Below are 12907 nucleotides of genomic sequence, written 5' to 3' on the forward strand. Positions count from 1 at the left end.
TGCTCAACTTCTGCCATAATTTATAAAAACACAAATCAAATTGGTAACTATTCAAAAGTCTGATAATTCATAGTATTGGCAAGAGTGTAGGGAAATGAATCCTCATATCCTCCTGATGTGAATGTAAATTAATATAAACCTTCTAAGAAGGTAATATCCAACATACATCAAGTTTGAAAATGTACTTATCTTTTGATTTAGCTCCTATAAGTATGCAAAACTATGTAGTCAAGGATTTTCATTATAACATTGCCTGTATTAGCAAAAATCAAAACTAAAAAGCTAGAAACAAAATCACTACCTATTAAAAAAAAAAAGAAAGAAAAACTACAGGTTCCCTAACTTGAGCAGAAATAGTGTAATTTATATTTAAATTAGTCAAAATAAAAACCAAGATATTCAGTGCATTTTACTACCCCAAAAGGCTTTTGTCATCTATTCTAGTATTTAATGAGAATAAATCTAAGAAACTGCCCTCATTTTCACCAGCAATTTACAAAACAGGACATAAAGACTGAAAAAAGAGAAGGGATGAGGAGATACCAATTTAAATTATCACATATTCACTGAAGGACATACAAAAAAACAAGCAAGTTGTAAAAGAACATGTGGTATGATCCATTCATCTTTTTAAAAGCCGGGAGGGGTAGATACAAATGTGATTATATGCATTGGAAATTTCTAAAAGGATACAGAAGAAACTGATGACAATGATTAGCGAGAATAAAAATGGGGGTCAAAGAGGAGCCCTTCCACACTGTACTTTTTTTAACCATGAATATGAATTATTTTTATAACTTTTTTTTTTAAACAGAGGCAAAAATGTTTTATTCAAAGTAGATCCTGAGTGTAAAATAGAATCCAATTTTCCTTCTACCTCCCTCTGGTAATAAAAGCTTTCTCAATCATATTACAAGAGCAAAAGAGCATTTCATTTACCTCTGGTCACTAGTCAAGACTGAAAACCAATTAATTCAAACTGAGGGGAAAAACATATTGTTTTAAAATCTAAATTACATAACTTGAAAGAAATGCATGTTTAGTACTTTCAACCTGACCCTGGTCAAATTTCATAATTTTCCATTTAAGTACAATTTATTGAAGTCTCATCATACTGAGTTAATGTGTAAAATACTGCACAGAATACGAAAACTACAGTTACTGTGAAATGCTCAGTAATAGTTCTTTTTCACGTCTATTTCTCATGTAAAACCCAGGTTGAGACTAGAGAAGTGTTCAGTTAGAGGTTTCCCAGGAGAAGGAAGGCTTTAATGTGTGTGCAGTATAAGCTAATAGGCTCTTGGTCTAAAGAATGAGCCTTTTGGCAATTAGTGGTCTGCACACACAGTTAGTGACTCTGTTTTAGGAGTTCCCACAGAAAGACTAATCAGGAGAGCCTTTAGTTTCCTGTAGAGCAAGTTATCCTCTCAAATTTGTACATCATGGCCTGCCTCCTGATAGCTTTCCCCATTTTTAATCATCAATAAAAATCTGTCTCCTTATCTTGAGCAGCTTTTGTTCAATTCCTTCATAAAATCTCTTTGGAAGGGTAGCATATAGAAGGTGTTTTGTCCTGGAGAACAAGAAAATGTCTTTATTTACTTCTAGCAACCTGTAGATAATTATAGATTTTAATAAAACTACTCTCAATAAACTTACAAGGCCTCCAACATTCAGACAATCTTCTTTGGGCCTTAGTAAAGCTAATTATAGTTGCATGTTTCTTCTGCACTTTCAGTTGAATTCCTCTACCCACGTCCTTTATATTCCCACTATATTCTTTTAATTCATGCTCTCCAATTTTCTTCCTTTTCAACAAGAGTTACTGGCTTTGAAATGCTATACATTCTTTGCTTCCTTCCTTTTTCAAAAAAATCAGCTCCCTTTCTTGCCTCTTTATTTCCTCATCCTTTTTTCCAATTCACACTTTTATACATTTTTTTCATTAAGTCAAATTTATTGTATCTCCTAATCATGTAGATGTTATTAAGTGAATCCCCAGCAGTGAAACTATTATCCAAATACTTTCCAAGCACAAGAAAAATAAAATTGATTACATGTATTCTATTTGGGGAATTAAAAATACCAAATTATAAATCCAAATAAATTAAAGATAATTCATACCACCAATAACAAAAAAGGCAGAGGGAAAAAAATGGGTCAATAAGCAAACCTTACTAAGAATCAAAACAATACAGATTAAAACAAAATTTAATTTGTTGCTCAGCAGTCAAGAAGATAAAAATCAATAATACACAGTTGGCTTGGGATTAGAAAAAGAAGTACAGCATTTCTAGAGGGCAATTATGTTCCATGACTTCATAGCCTTATGCCTACGAATGTATCCTAAAGAGAAAAATCAGTCAATATTCATTTGTATGCTGCGCTGAGCACTTCCAATTACTTTATTTGAACTCACCAATATATTTGATTAAGCACAGGCTCTAGCATTTCACTAATCTGTTAAACTAAGTTTGAATTATATTTGCCATCATGGAACATTAAAAATCTCAGCATCCAATACCATCCAGATATCTAATGAACATGATTTTTATTATATATTAAAATAATAATGAATATAAACCATAATGACCTCAGACTGCTCCCAAGCAGTGTTAATTACTAGACCAGTCAAGCTGCCTGGATTCATATCTGGGCCCTATTACTTACTAGCTGTTATAAACTTAGGAAAGCTGCTTAACTTCTCCGTGCCTCCATTTCCCTAGCTATAAAATGGTAATGCTACCTGACTCACAGAACGTATAAATAGTGACTGGAACCTAGTAATTGCATAACAAATGTTAGCTGTTTTAATTTTCAGCTGGCTAGAAAATTTCAAGGACAATGACATAAAAAATTCACTCAACTGTGTGGTTGTCTCTCTCACAAACACACACACACAAACATTTTTTTCTTTTTAACCTTTCTCAACGGCTAAAAAAAAAAAAAAAAAGCAATATGCTACAGTGGATAAAGCACCGGTTTAGGAATTTGGAGATCTGGGTCTTAACCCACATCATATCCTTCACCTGGCGGAGGTAAGTCATTTAGCTCTTTAGAGTTGACTTGCCTCATGTAAAAAATGAAAAATTATATTATATTATATTATAAAGACTTGGTCTTGGTAAAATAAGACCGGGTATTATATTAATTTTTGCTCCAAAAGACGCATTAGAGCTGATTTTCAGGCTAGGTCTTATTTTTGGGGAGACACGGTATATACTAGTTAGTGGAGCACTTATGTGCCAGGGACCATGTAATGCACAGTGATACAAAAATCATTGAAAAACATAGGTCTTTTTCTCAAGAATCCCAGAGTTCAATAAAGACAAGCATGCACACATATTACACTATAATGTAACATTCATTCATTCATCACATTCATTGAGCAGCATATGCCAGTCACTGTCCCAGCTGTTCAGAATACAATGATGGACAATCAGATTTGCCTCCAAAGAGGTTACTACCCAATTTGATAGACACACATTAAGCAGATAAAGACAACCTATAGAGAGACGTCATCAAAATGGCAGTGTGAGGTGAGCCTCTGTAAATCTCCCCTGGAATTTACAACTAATCGAACAACTATAACTCCACAAAGGACTCCCTGCACAGCAGACAGGCAAGACGAAGAGGCCCACTACTGAATTCACCTAAAGGTGGGCAAATCGCGAGAGCGGGGTAGGAGAGAAGGGAGAAGTGCAGAGACGGAGCCACCCGGGTGCAGGACGCAGACCTAGCTCAGTGCTCCGAGATCGCTGCTTCCCAGAACTACTGCAGATGAGGGAGAGGGAAGAACTTGGACTGCTAGGGCTCCGTTTATGGCCCACAGGGCTGAGTGCCCAGCATATAACACGGATGAACCCAACGCACATGGCAGAGACCTCAGAGAAAAGACTGAGGGAAGAAGGCTGAAAACGGTGGTTTAAGTCCTCACTGCCGAGCAGAAAACGGAAACCTTAGGCACTGAGACTAGCCGCCCCCTCCCTACCCTCCCAGAGCTCGCCCCGCCTCCACCTGCCTGGTGCTAGGAGCGGAACAGTAGCAGCGTCAGAGCAAAAGAACAGAATATTTGCTGTTCTGAGAACTGTGGACCACAGACACAAATTCGCAGCCCAACTAGTTCCAGCAAAGGGGAGGGAGCTGTGGAAGCAGGACTGGCTGTGGTGGTGGTCGCTGCCATTGCTCTGGGCCACCTCTCACAACTCACCCCGCCCCTGGCCCCACCTATCTGGGAGGATCCCTGCAGGAGTAAACAGAACTGCTGAACCATAAGGGCTCTGAATCTGGTACAGGAAGAGCTTTGGAACTTCAAAAGCTCTCCGCATACCCACACGGACACTGCGCCCTGTGACCCAGGCGAACTATTAACAGAGGAGAAGCCCATCTCCCAGGTAATCCTCCCATTGTGTGAGAAGCTGGAATAGGGCAGAGAAAACATAGCACTACCATGTGAGTGAGAAAAAAAGGCTGCACTCGGAGAGAAAATAAAACATTCTACCAACAAGTACTGGAAAACAAAAGAAAGATGTCTTCCTATCAACCTGTTGCAGAAGCCACTCCTGTAGATGTCTAGGAAGAGAAATAATAAATCAGTAATTCCCATGAATAACCAAGGCAACAAGACAGCTCAGAAAGAAAGTGAAAAGTCTCCAGAAAAGGAACTTAAAGATATGGAAATATGTGACTTAAATGACAGAGAATTCAAGATTGCAGTTCTGAAAAAACTCAATGAGATGCAAGAAAACACAGAAAGGCAGTTTAATGAACTCAGAAACACAATCAAAGAACTACATGAGCATTTTACGAAAGAGATTGAAATTTTAAAAAAGAACCAAATAGAATTTCTGGAGATTAAGAACTCAATAGAAGAAATTAAGAATGAAATAACCAGCTTAGGTAGTAGAGTTGACCAGATGGAGCAAAGAATCAGTGACATCAAAGCTAGAAACCTGGAAATTACATAGATGAAAGAAGAAAGAGACTTGAGACTTAAAAGAAATGAAAGAACTCTACAAGAACTTTCTGACTCCATCAGAAAGAGCAATATAAGAATAATGGGCATACCAGAAGGACAAGAAAGAGAGACGGGAACACAGAATATATTCAAACAAATTGTTGATAAGAACTTCCCAAACTTGTGGACAGAACTGGATCCTCAAATCCAAGAAGCAAATAGAACACCTAATTACCTCAACCACAACAGGCCTTCTCCAAGGCACATTGTAGTGAAGCTGTCTAAAATCAACAACAAAGAAAGAATCCTCAAGGCAGCCAGGGAAAAGTAGATGGTAACCAACAAAGGAAAGCCCATTAGATTATCATCAGATTTTTCAGCAGAAACTCTACAAGCCAGGAGGGAGTGAAACCAAATATTCAAACTATTGAAAGAGAGAAATCATGAGCCAAGAATAATATATCCAGCAAAGCTATCCTTTAGATATGCAGGAGGAATAAAGAAAGACCTTTCCAGACATACAGAAGCTGAGGGAATTTTCTAATACTCGACCTGCACTACAAGAAATACTAAAGGAGGGTATTCGACCACCATCAACAGGGACACTTTGTGGCAACCAAAAATCAAAAAGGGGGAGACTAAAAGCCTGAACCGGAATATGGGAATGGAGAAAGTGAGTGTGCTGAAGAAACTGGAATACTCTAAATATCAAACTTTCTTTTACATAAACTTAAGGGTAACCACTCAACAAAATTCCAGAACTGAAATATATACTGTAATAAAAGAAGAAACAGAGGCAAACATCATAGAATACCACCACACCGAAATAATAGACAACAACAAAAAGGCAAAGAAACAATGGAGACACAGCCTTACCAGAAAACTAAAGATAGAATGACAGGAAATCTTCACATGTCAATAATCACCCTAAATGTAAATGGACTGAACTCACCAATAAAAAGGCAAAGAGTAGTAGATGGGATCAAAAAACTAAACCCAACCATATGCTGTCTCCAAGAGACACATCTCAGCTACAAGGACAAGCATAGACTCAAAGTGAAAGGGTGGAAATTGATACTCCAAGCAAATGGTATCCAGAGAAAATCAGGTGCCATACTGATATCAGATTAAATAGACTTCAGGGTGAAAAAGGTAACAAGAGACAAAGATGGACATTTCATAATGGTAAAGGGGACTATACAACAAGAAGACATCACAGTCATCAATATTTATGCCCCCAATCAGGGAGCACTGAAATATACCAAGCAACTACTAACAGAATTAAAGGAAATTGACCAAAACACAATTATATTAGGGGACTTAAATACATCTTGACAGCTATGGATAGATCATCCAAACAGAAAATAAATAACGAAATAGCAGCCCTAAATGACACATTAGATGAAATAGACATAATTGACATATACAGAGCACGTCATCCTAAAACATCAGACTATACATTTTTTTCTAGTGTACATGGAACATTCTCAAGGATAGACCATATATTGGGACATAAAATCAGCCTCAGCAAATTTAAGAAGATTGAAATCATACCAAGCATATTCTCTGATCATAAGGCTTTGAAATTGGATATCAACTGCAAAAAGAAAGCAGGAAAAAACACAAATACATGGAGATTAAACAACATACTTTTAAAGAATGACTGGGTCAAAGAAGAAATTAGAGGAGAGATCAAAAGATACATAGAAACAAATGACAATGAAAATACATCCTACCAAAATTTTTGGGATGCAGTGAAAGCAGTTTTAAGAGTTAAATTTATATCCTTACAGGCCTATCTCAAGAAACAAGAAAAATCCCAAATGAATAACCTCATGTTACACCTTAAAGAACTAGAAAAAGAAGAACAAATGAAACCCAAGGTCAGCAGAAGAAAGGAAATAACAAAAATCAGAGCAGAAATAAATGAAATAGAGAACAAAAAGACAATAGAAAAAATTAATGAGACAAAGAGCTGGTTCTTAGAAAACATTAACAAAATTGACAAACCCTTGGCTAGACTCACTAAGATAAAAAGAGAGAAGACACTAATTAACAAAATCAGAAACGAAAACGGGGAAGTTATCACGGTCACCACCGAAATACAAAGGATCATCCAAGAATACTATGAAGGACTATATGCCACCAAATTCAATAACCTAGAAGAAAAGGACAAGTTCTTAGAAACATATAGCCTTCCTAGGCTGAACCATGAAGAACTGGAAAATCAAAACAGACCAATCACCAGTAACAAAATTGAATCAGTCATCCAAAACCTTCCCAAAAGCAAAAGTCCTGGACCAGACGGCTTCACTAGTGAATTCTACCAAGCCTTCAAAGAGGATTTAATACCAATCCTGCTCAAACTCTTCCCAAAAATTGAAAAACAGACGGTACTCCCTAACTCATTTTATGAGGCCAACATTACCCTGACACCAAAACCTGGTAAGGACAACACAAAAAAAGAAAACTACAAACCAATATCTCTGATGAATACAGATGTAAAAATCCTAAACAAAATTCTAGCACATCAAATACAACAATGCATTAAAAAGATTATTCATCACGACCAAGTGGGGTTCACCCCGGGGCACAAGGATGGTTCAACATCCGCAAATCCATCAATGTGATACATCACATAAAATAAAGGACAAAAATCATATGATTATATCAATTGATGCAGAAAAAGCATTTGACAAGATACAACATCCATTTATGATTAAAACACTTAATAAAATAGGTATAGAAGGAAAATACCTTAACATAATAAAGGCCATATATGACAAGCCCTCAGCTAATCTCATAATTAATGGTGAAAAACTGAAGCCCTTTGCTCTACGTTCAGGAACACGACAGGGCTGTCCCCTATCACCTCTGCTTTTCAACATAGTGTTGGAAGTCCTTGCCAGAGCAATCAGGCAAGAGAAAGAAATAAAAGGCATCCAAATTGGGAATGAAGAAGTTAAATTATCACTCTTTGCAGATGACATGATGTTATATATAGAAAACCCTAAAGACTCCACCAAAAAGCTATTAGAAACAATCAACGAATACAGTAAAGTTGCCGGCTACAAAATCAACGCACAAAAGTCCATTGCATTCCTATATACTAACAATGAAATCTCAGAAAAAGAAATACAAAAATCAATTCCTTTTGCAATTGCAGCAAAATGAATAAAATACCTAGGAATAAACTTAACCAAGGATGTGAAGGACCTATATGCTGAAAACTATAAGACATTTTTGAAAGAAATTGAAGAAGACACAAAGAAATGGAAAGACATTCCGTGCTCATGGATTGGAAGAATCAACATAGTTAAAATGGCCATATTACCCAAAGCAATATACAGATTTAATGCAATCCCCATCAAAATCCCAATGGCATTTTTTAAAGAAATAGAATAAAAATCATCAGATTTGTTTGGAACCACAAAAGACCCCGAATAGCCAAAGCAATCTTAAGAAAAAAGAACAATACTGGAGGTATCACACTCTCTGACTTTAGCTTGTACTACAGGGCTACAATAATCAAAACAGCATGGTATTGGCAGAAAAACAGACACATAGACCAATGCAATAGAATTGAGAACCCAGAAATAAAACCACATAAATATGGACAGATAATTTTTGACAAAGAAGCAAAAAATATACAATGGAGCAAAGACAGCCTCTTCAATAAATGGTGCTGGGAGAACTGGGTAGCCACGTGCAAAAGAATGAAACTGGACTGCTATCTGTCACCATGTACCAAAATTAATTCAAAATGGATCAAAGACTTAAGCATAAGACCTGACACAATAAACTGCATAGAAGAAAATACAGGTACTAAACTTATGGACCTTGGGTTCAAAGAGCATTTTATGAATTTGACTCCAAAGGCAATAGAAGTAAAAGCTAAAACAAGTGAATGGGACAATATGAAACTTAAAAGCTTCTGCACAGCAAAAGAAATCATCGACAAAATAGAGAGAAAACCAACTGAATGGGAGAAGATTTTTGCAAACAGTGCCTCCGATAAGGGGCTAATATCCAAAATATACAAGGAACTCACACAACTCAACAACAAAAAAACAAACAACCCAATTGAAAAATGGGCAGAGGACCTGGAGAGACATTTCTCCAAAGAGGACATACAAATGGCAAATAGACATATGAAAAAATGCTCAACATCACTAATCATCAGAGAAATGCAAATCAAAACCACAATGAGATATCACCTCACCCCAGTCAGAATGGCTATCATCAACAAGACAAATAGTAACAAGTGTTGGAGAGGCTGTGGAGAAAAAGGAACCCTCATACACTGTTGGTGGGAATGCAGACTGGTGCAGCCGTTATGGAAGGCAGTGTGGAGGTTCCTCAAAAAATTACGAATAGAATTACCATATGACCCAGCAATCCCTCTCCTGGGTATCTACCCAAAAATCTGAAAACATTTATACATAAAGACACGTGTGCTGCAATGTTCATTGCAGCTTTGTTTACGGTGGCCAAGACATGGAAACAACCAAAATGTCCTTCGATAGATGAATGGATAAAGAAGTTGTGGTATATATACACAATGGAATAGAATTCGGTGGTAAGAAAAGATGATATAGGACCATTTGTGACAACATGGATGGATCTTGAGAGTGTAATGTTGAGCAAATAAGTCAGACAGAAAAAGCAGAGAACCATGTAATTTCACTGATATGTGGTATATAAACCAAAAACAACAAAATAACAAGACAAACAAATGTGAAACAAAAACTCACAGACACAGACAATAGTTTAGTGGTTACCAGAGGGCAAGGGGGCTGGGGGTTGGGAGATGAGGGTAAGGGGGATCAAATATATGGTGATGGAAGGAGAACTGACTCTGGGTGGTGAACATACAATGGGATTTATAGATGATGTAACACAGAATTGTACACCTGAAGTCTATGTAATTTTAATAACAATTGTCACCCCAATAAATTTTTAAAAAGATAAAAAAAAAAAAAAAAAGGACAACCTATAAATTCTATAAAGGTAAGATACAGAGTATCGTGAAAGAGTATAAAAAGGGGAAATGACCTGGGGGGAGGGGAGCTGGTGCAGGAGGGGTATTCAGGGAAGTTTTCCCTAGAGAAGTGATATTTAGGCTAGGATCCAAGAGATGGAGAAAAAGGAAAGTAATTCTAGACAAAGGAAACATGGGCCCAGCTGGCAGATGGGGACTTAAAGGTTTTGAGAAACTGAAAGATGATTAGCATAACTAAAAGTTTTAAAGAGAGAAAGAACTGGAGGTATATGCAGGGGCCAAAGTACGCAGGGCATTGTTTATGGGTCATAATGAAGACTGTGTTCTTTATCCCTAACACAATATGAAGGTGTATATGCGTGACAGGATTAGATTTGCATTTTTAAACATAACTCTGGCTGCAGGTCAGAGAACAGACTGGAAGGAAGAATGACTTGAGGCAGACTAGTTAGAGAGCTATTGCACTCTAAGTAAAAGATGATGAAATAATAGATAGTACAAAGCATATATGTGAATTATAACAGATGAGTACTATTCTAGCTTAACATACAAATTACAACAGTAAAGAAAAAGGAAAGGGCCTATAGGGGAAGGTTCTACAAAGGTTATGCTTTTACTGCATCTTAGTAAATGGACAGAAGAAACACGAGGTATAAAACATGGTAATGTGAAAAGGAACAGCAACAGTCACAAAAAAGAGAAATGGTATCCAAAATGAAGTATACAAGACAATCCACTAGAATAAAAAAGGAAAATAGAACCTCTACTCATATTTATATTATCTAAAAAATACGCTTTATGTTGAGTCTATAAATTAGCAGTAATTCATGAATATAGAGTGCATGCTCTATTATCTTTTTAAATTGGTGGGGGCATATATTCAAAAAGGGTGGAGTCCACTGATCTAAACTCAGTGTACTGAAGTGGTGGGGAGAATGGTCTCCAACATGAAGACTGCAAAAGAAGGCAGGAACCAGATCATGTTAACTTTATTCTGTATGCAATGCAAAAGCACTGAAAGAATTCAGTCAGAAGAAAAAGCTGATCAGGTTTACATTTTATGAAATCTAATCTAGCATCTAAGTGAGGGAGTTTGGAAGCCTGGGGGAAACAAGGCAAAGTTATTGCAATAGTCTAGGCAAGAAAGGACCAGGCTTGCATTAAGCCAGTGGAACTGGAGAGGTAAAAGCAATTGGAAAGGTTAAAAACATAAAATTTTGTTTTGATTAAAATGTGCGATAAAGAGAGGAGTTTATTTTTTAAAAACTTCAAGTTTCTAGCCGAGGAGTAACCCCATAGGAGATGGAGTAAACAGAGGATGAAACTTTGGACACAGATTTTCAGATGTCTGCTGACCATACGGTCCCCTTCGCCAGGTCGACATGCCGGCCTGAAAACGATGCTGGATCTGAAAATGAGTCCAGATCTAGACTTTAGAACTGGACGGAGGCATTATCAGAGTTCAGGAAATAGTGAAAGCTTTATTAAAAGGCCAGAACGTCCTGTGAGCCAAAAATAAAATACAGTATCCATCTGACTCCTATCAAAGGGGCGCGTTGTCGTGTAATAGTAGGAAAAGTAGCTGCTGCACTGTGCTCACGTTTCACCAGCGAAGGACGGCACCCAGGTCGGAGCAAAGGATCAGGCCCCCCACCCCCCGTCTCCCAGAATTTGATTATTTTAAGTAATCGTGCTAAAAGGCTGGAACAGACCAACCCTGTGCTATCCCGTCCCTGGGACCCCTCCCCACAGCCGAGTCAGCCTAGTAAGTGGCTGATGACTGCAGGAGGCGTCCCTCAGCTTCGGGGTATCAGACATCTGCTGGGGCGCTACGGCCACGACAAAGCTGTCCTCCCAGGGCCCTGTCGCTCAGAGGCCCTGACTCCTACCTCGATCTGACTAGTGGCCAAGCTGCCGAAGGATAAGAGCAACAACCCGGCCAGGGCAGTCACACCCCGGCTGAGGAAGTAGGTGGCGACCATCTTCCCCTGCTTCAGCCTCCCGCACCCAGAGAGGCGGAGCAAGTGCCGTAAAGCAGCGCGGCGTCGTTTGCTTTCCCCCCCCCCCCCCCCCCCGACGCCAGCCCCACCTCCCTGAGGCCCGCTGCTGCCCTGATTTTACAAGCAGGCACTTCCTCCGACTTGGAGTTTCCCCGTAGCTGGGGCAAGGGCAAGATAAACAGGACATAGATACTTTAACTGAAATTTCAATGTTTGCGTTATGAAATAGATATAACGTTGAAAAAAGGTTTTGAAAGATGAGGAAGAAAAACCTGTGATCCCATAAACTTTCAAAAGCTAATTCCTTTTTTTGCGTAGTACTGCCAATGTTTTGTTTTTGGTTTTTTTTGGCTTAACTTTTTTGGGGGGACAATGTTTTAATATATGAAGCATGATGGGAAAAGCAAACGTTGGGGCACAAAAACATGATTAATTGGCTCAGTTGCAAATAGAAAGATGAGTAGGTGGTGCAACAGGTTTGGGGTCTATTGCTTATTAAAAGAATCAACCTGAAGAAATCAGTTAAATTTTTGTTTCTTTGGTTGTGTAGCTAAAACATCCCATAGACAGTCAGTCTGAGGATTTCCTAAGGACAAGAGTATTCCTTCTATTCATGTTCATCACATGCGTCCAATTTGAAATTCTGCTTTTCATTTAGCATGACATGAACGTGTTGATGCTGCTTCACAATCTTCATAATTTTAACATTTAATGGTAACGTGGAATTCCATCCCTTATTGATGCCTCAGCCAAAGTAATTGCTCCTCTATTGGACAATACAGAGTTTCTAAGTTTTACCATAAAAAAAAAATTGTAAAGAATATCTTTGTGCGTTTGACTTTTGACATTTGTTGAATTATTTTCTTTGGATAATTTTTCTGTAATACGAATCTTGAGTTAAAAGATACAAAAATATGTGGCTATCAAAGATGTTGCTTTCCAAAGTGT

The 12907-nt window shown here is 37.8% G+C and overlaps 1 protein-coding gene across 1 annotated transcript in view; it reads right to left on the reverse strand.

Annotated features, from left to right (window-relative positions):
- The window catches only part of PIGK (phosphatidylinositol glycan anchor biosynthesis class K), a 111149-nt gene extending 99170 nt beyond the window's left edge, over positions 1-11979 (reverse strand). The window contains exons 1-2 of the mRNA XM_074337057.1: positions 11793-11979; positions 11316-11367 (exon numbers count right to left, since the gene is read on the reverse strand). Coding sequence (XP_074193158.1) covers positions 11316-11367; positions 11793-11941 — 201 coding nt within the window. The 5' untranslated portion in view covers positions 11942-11979. The remainder of the gene's footprint in view (positions 1-11315; positions 11368-11792) is intronic.
- Positions 11980-12907: the final 928 nt, after the last annotated feature.

The sequence above is a fragment of the Rhinolophus sinicus genome, linkage group LG06 (assembly GCF_036562045.2).
Source record: "Rhinolophus sinicus isolate RSC01 linkage group LG06, ASM3656204v1, whole genome shotgun sequence".
Classification (NCBI taxonomy): domain Eukaryota; kingdom Metazoa; phylum Chordata; class Mammalia; order Chiroptera; family Rhinolophidae; genus Rhinolophus; species Rhinolophus sinicus.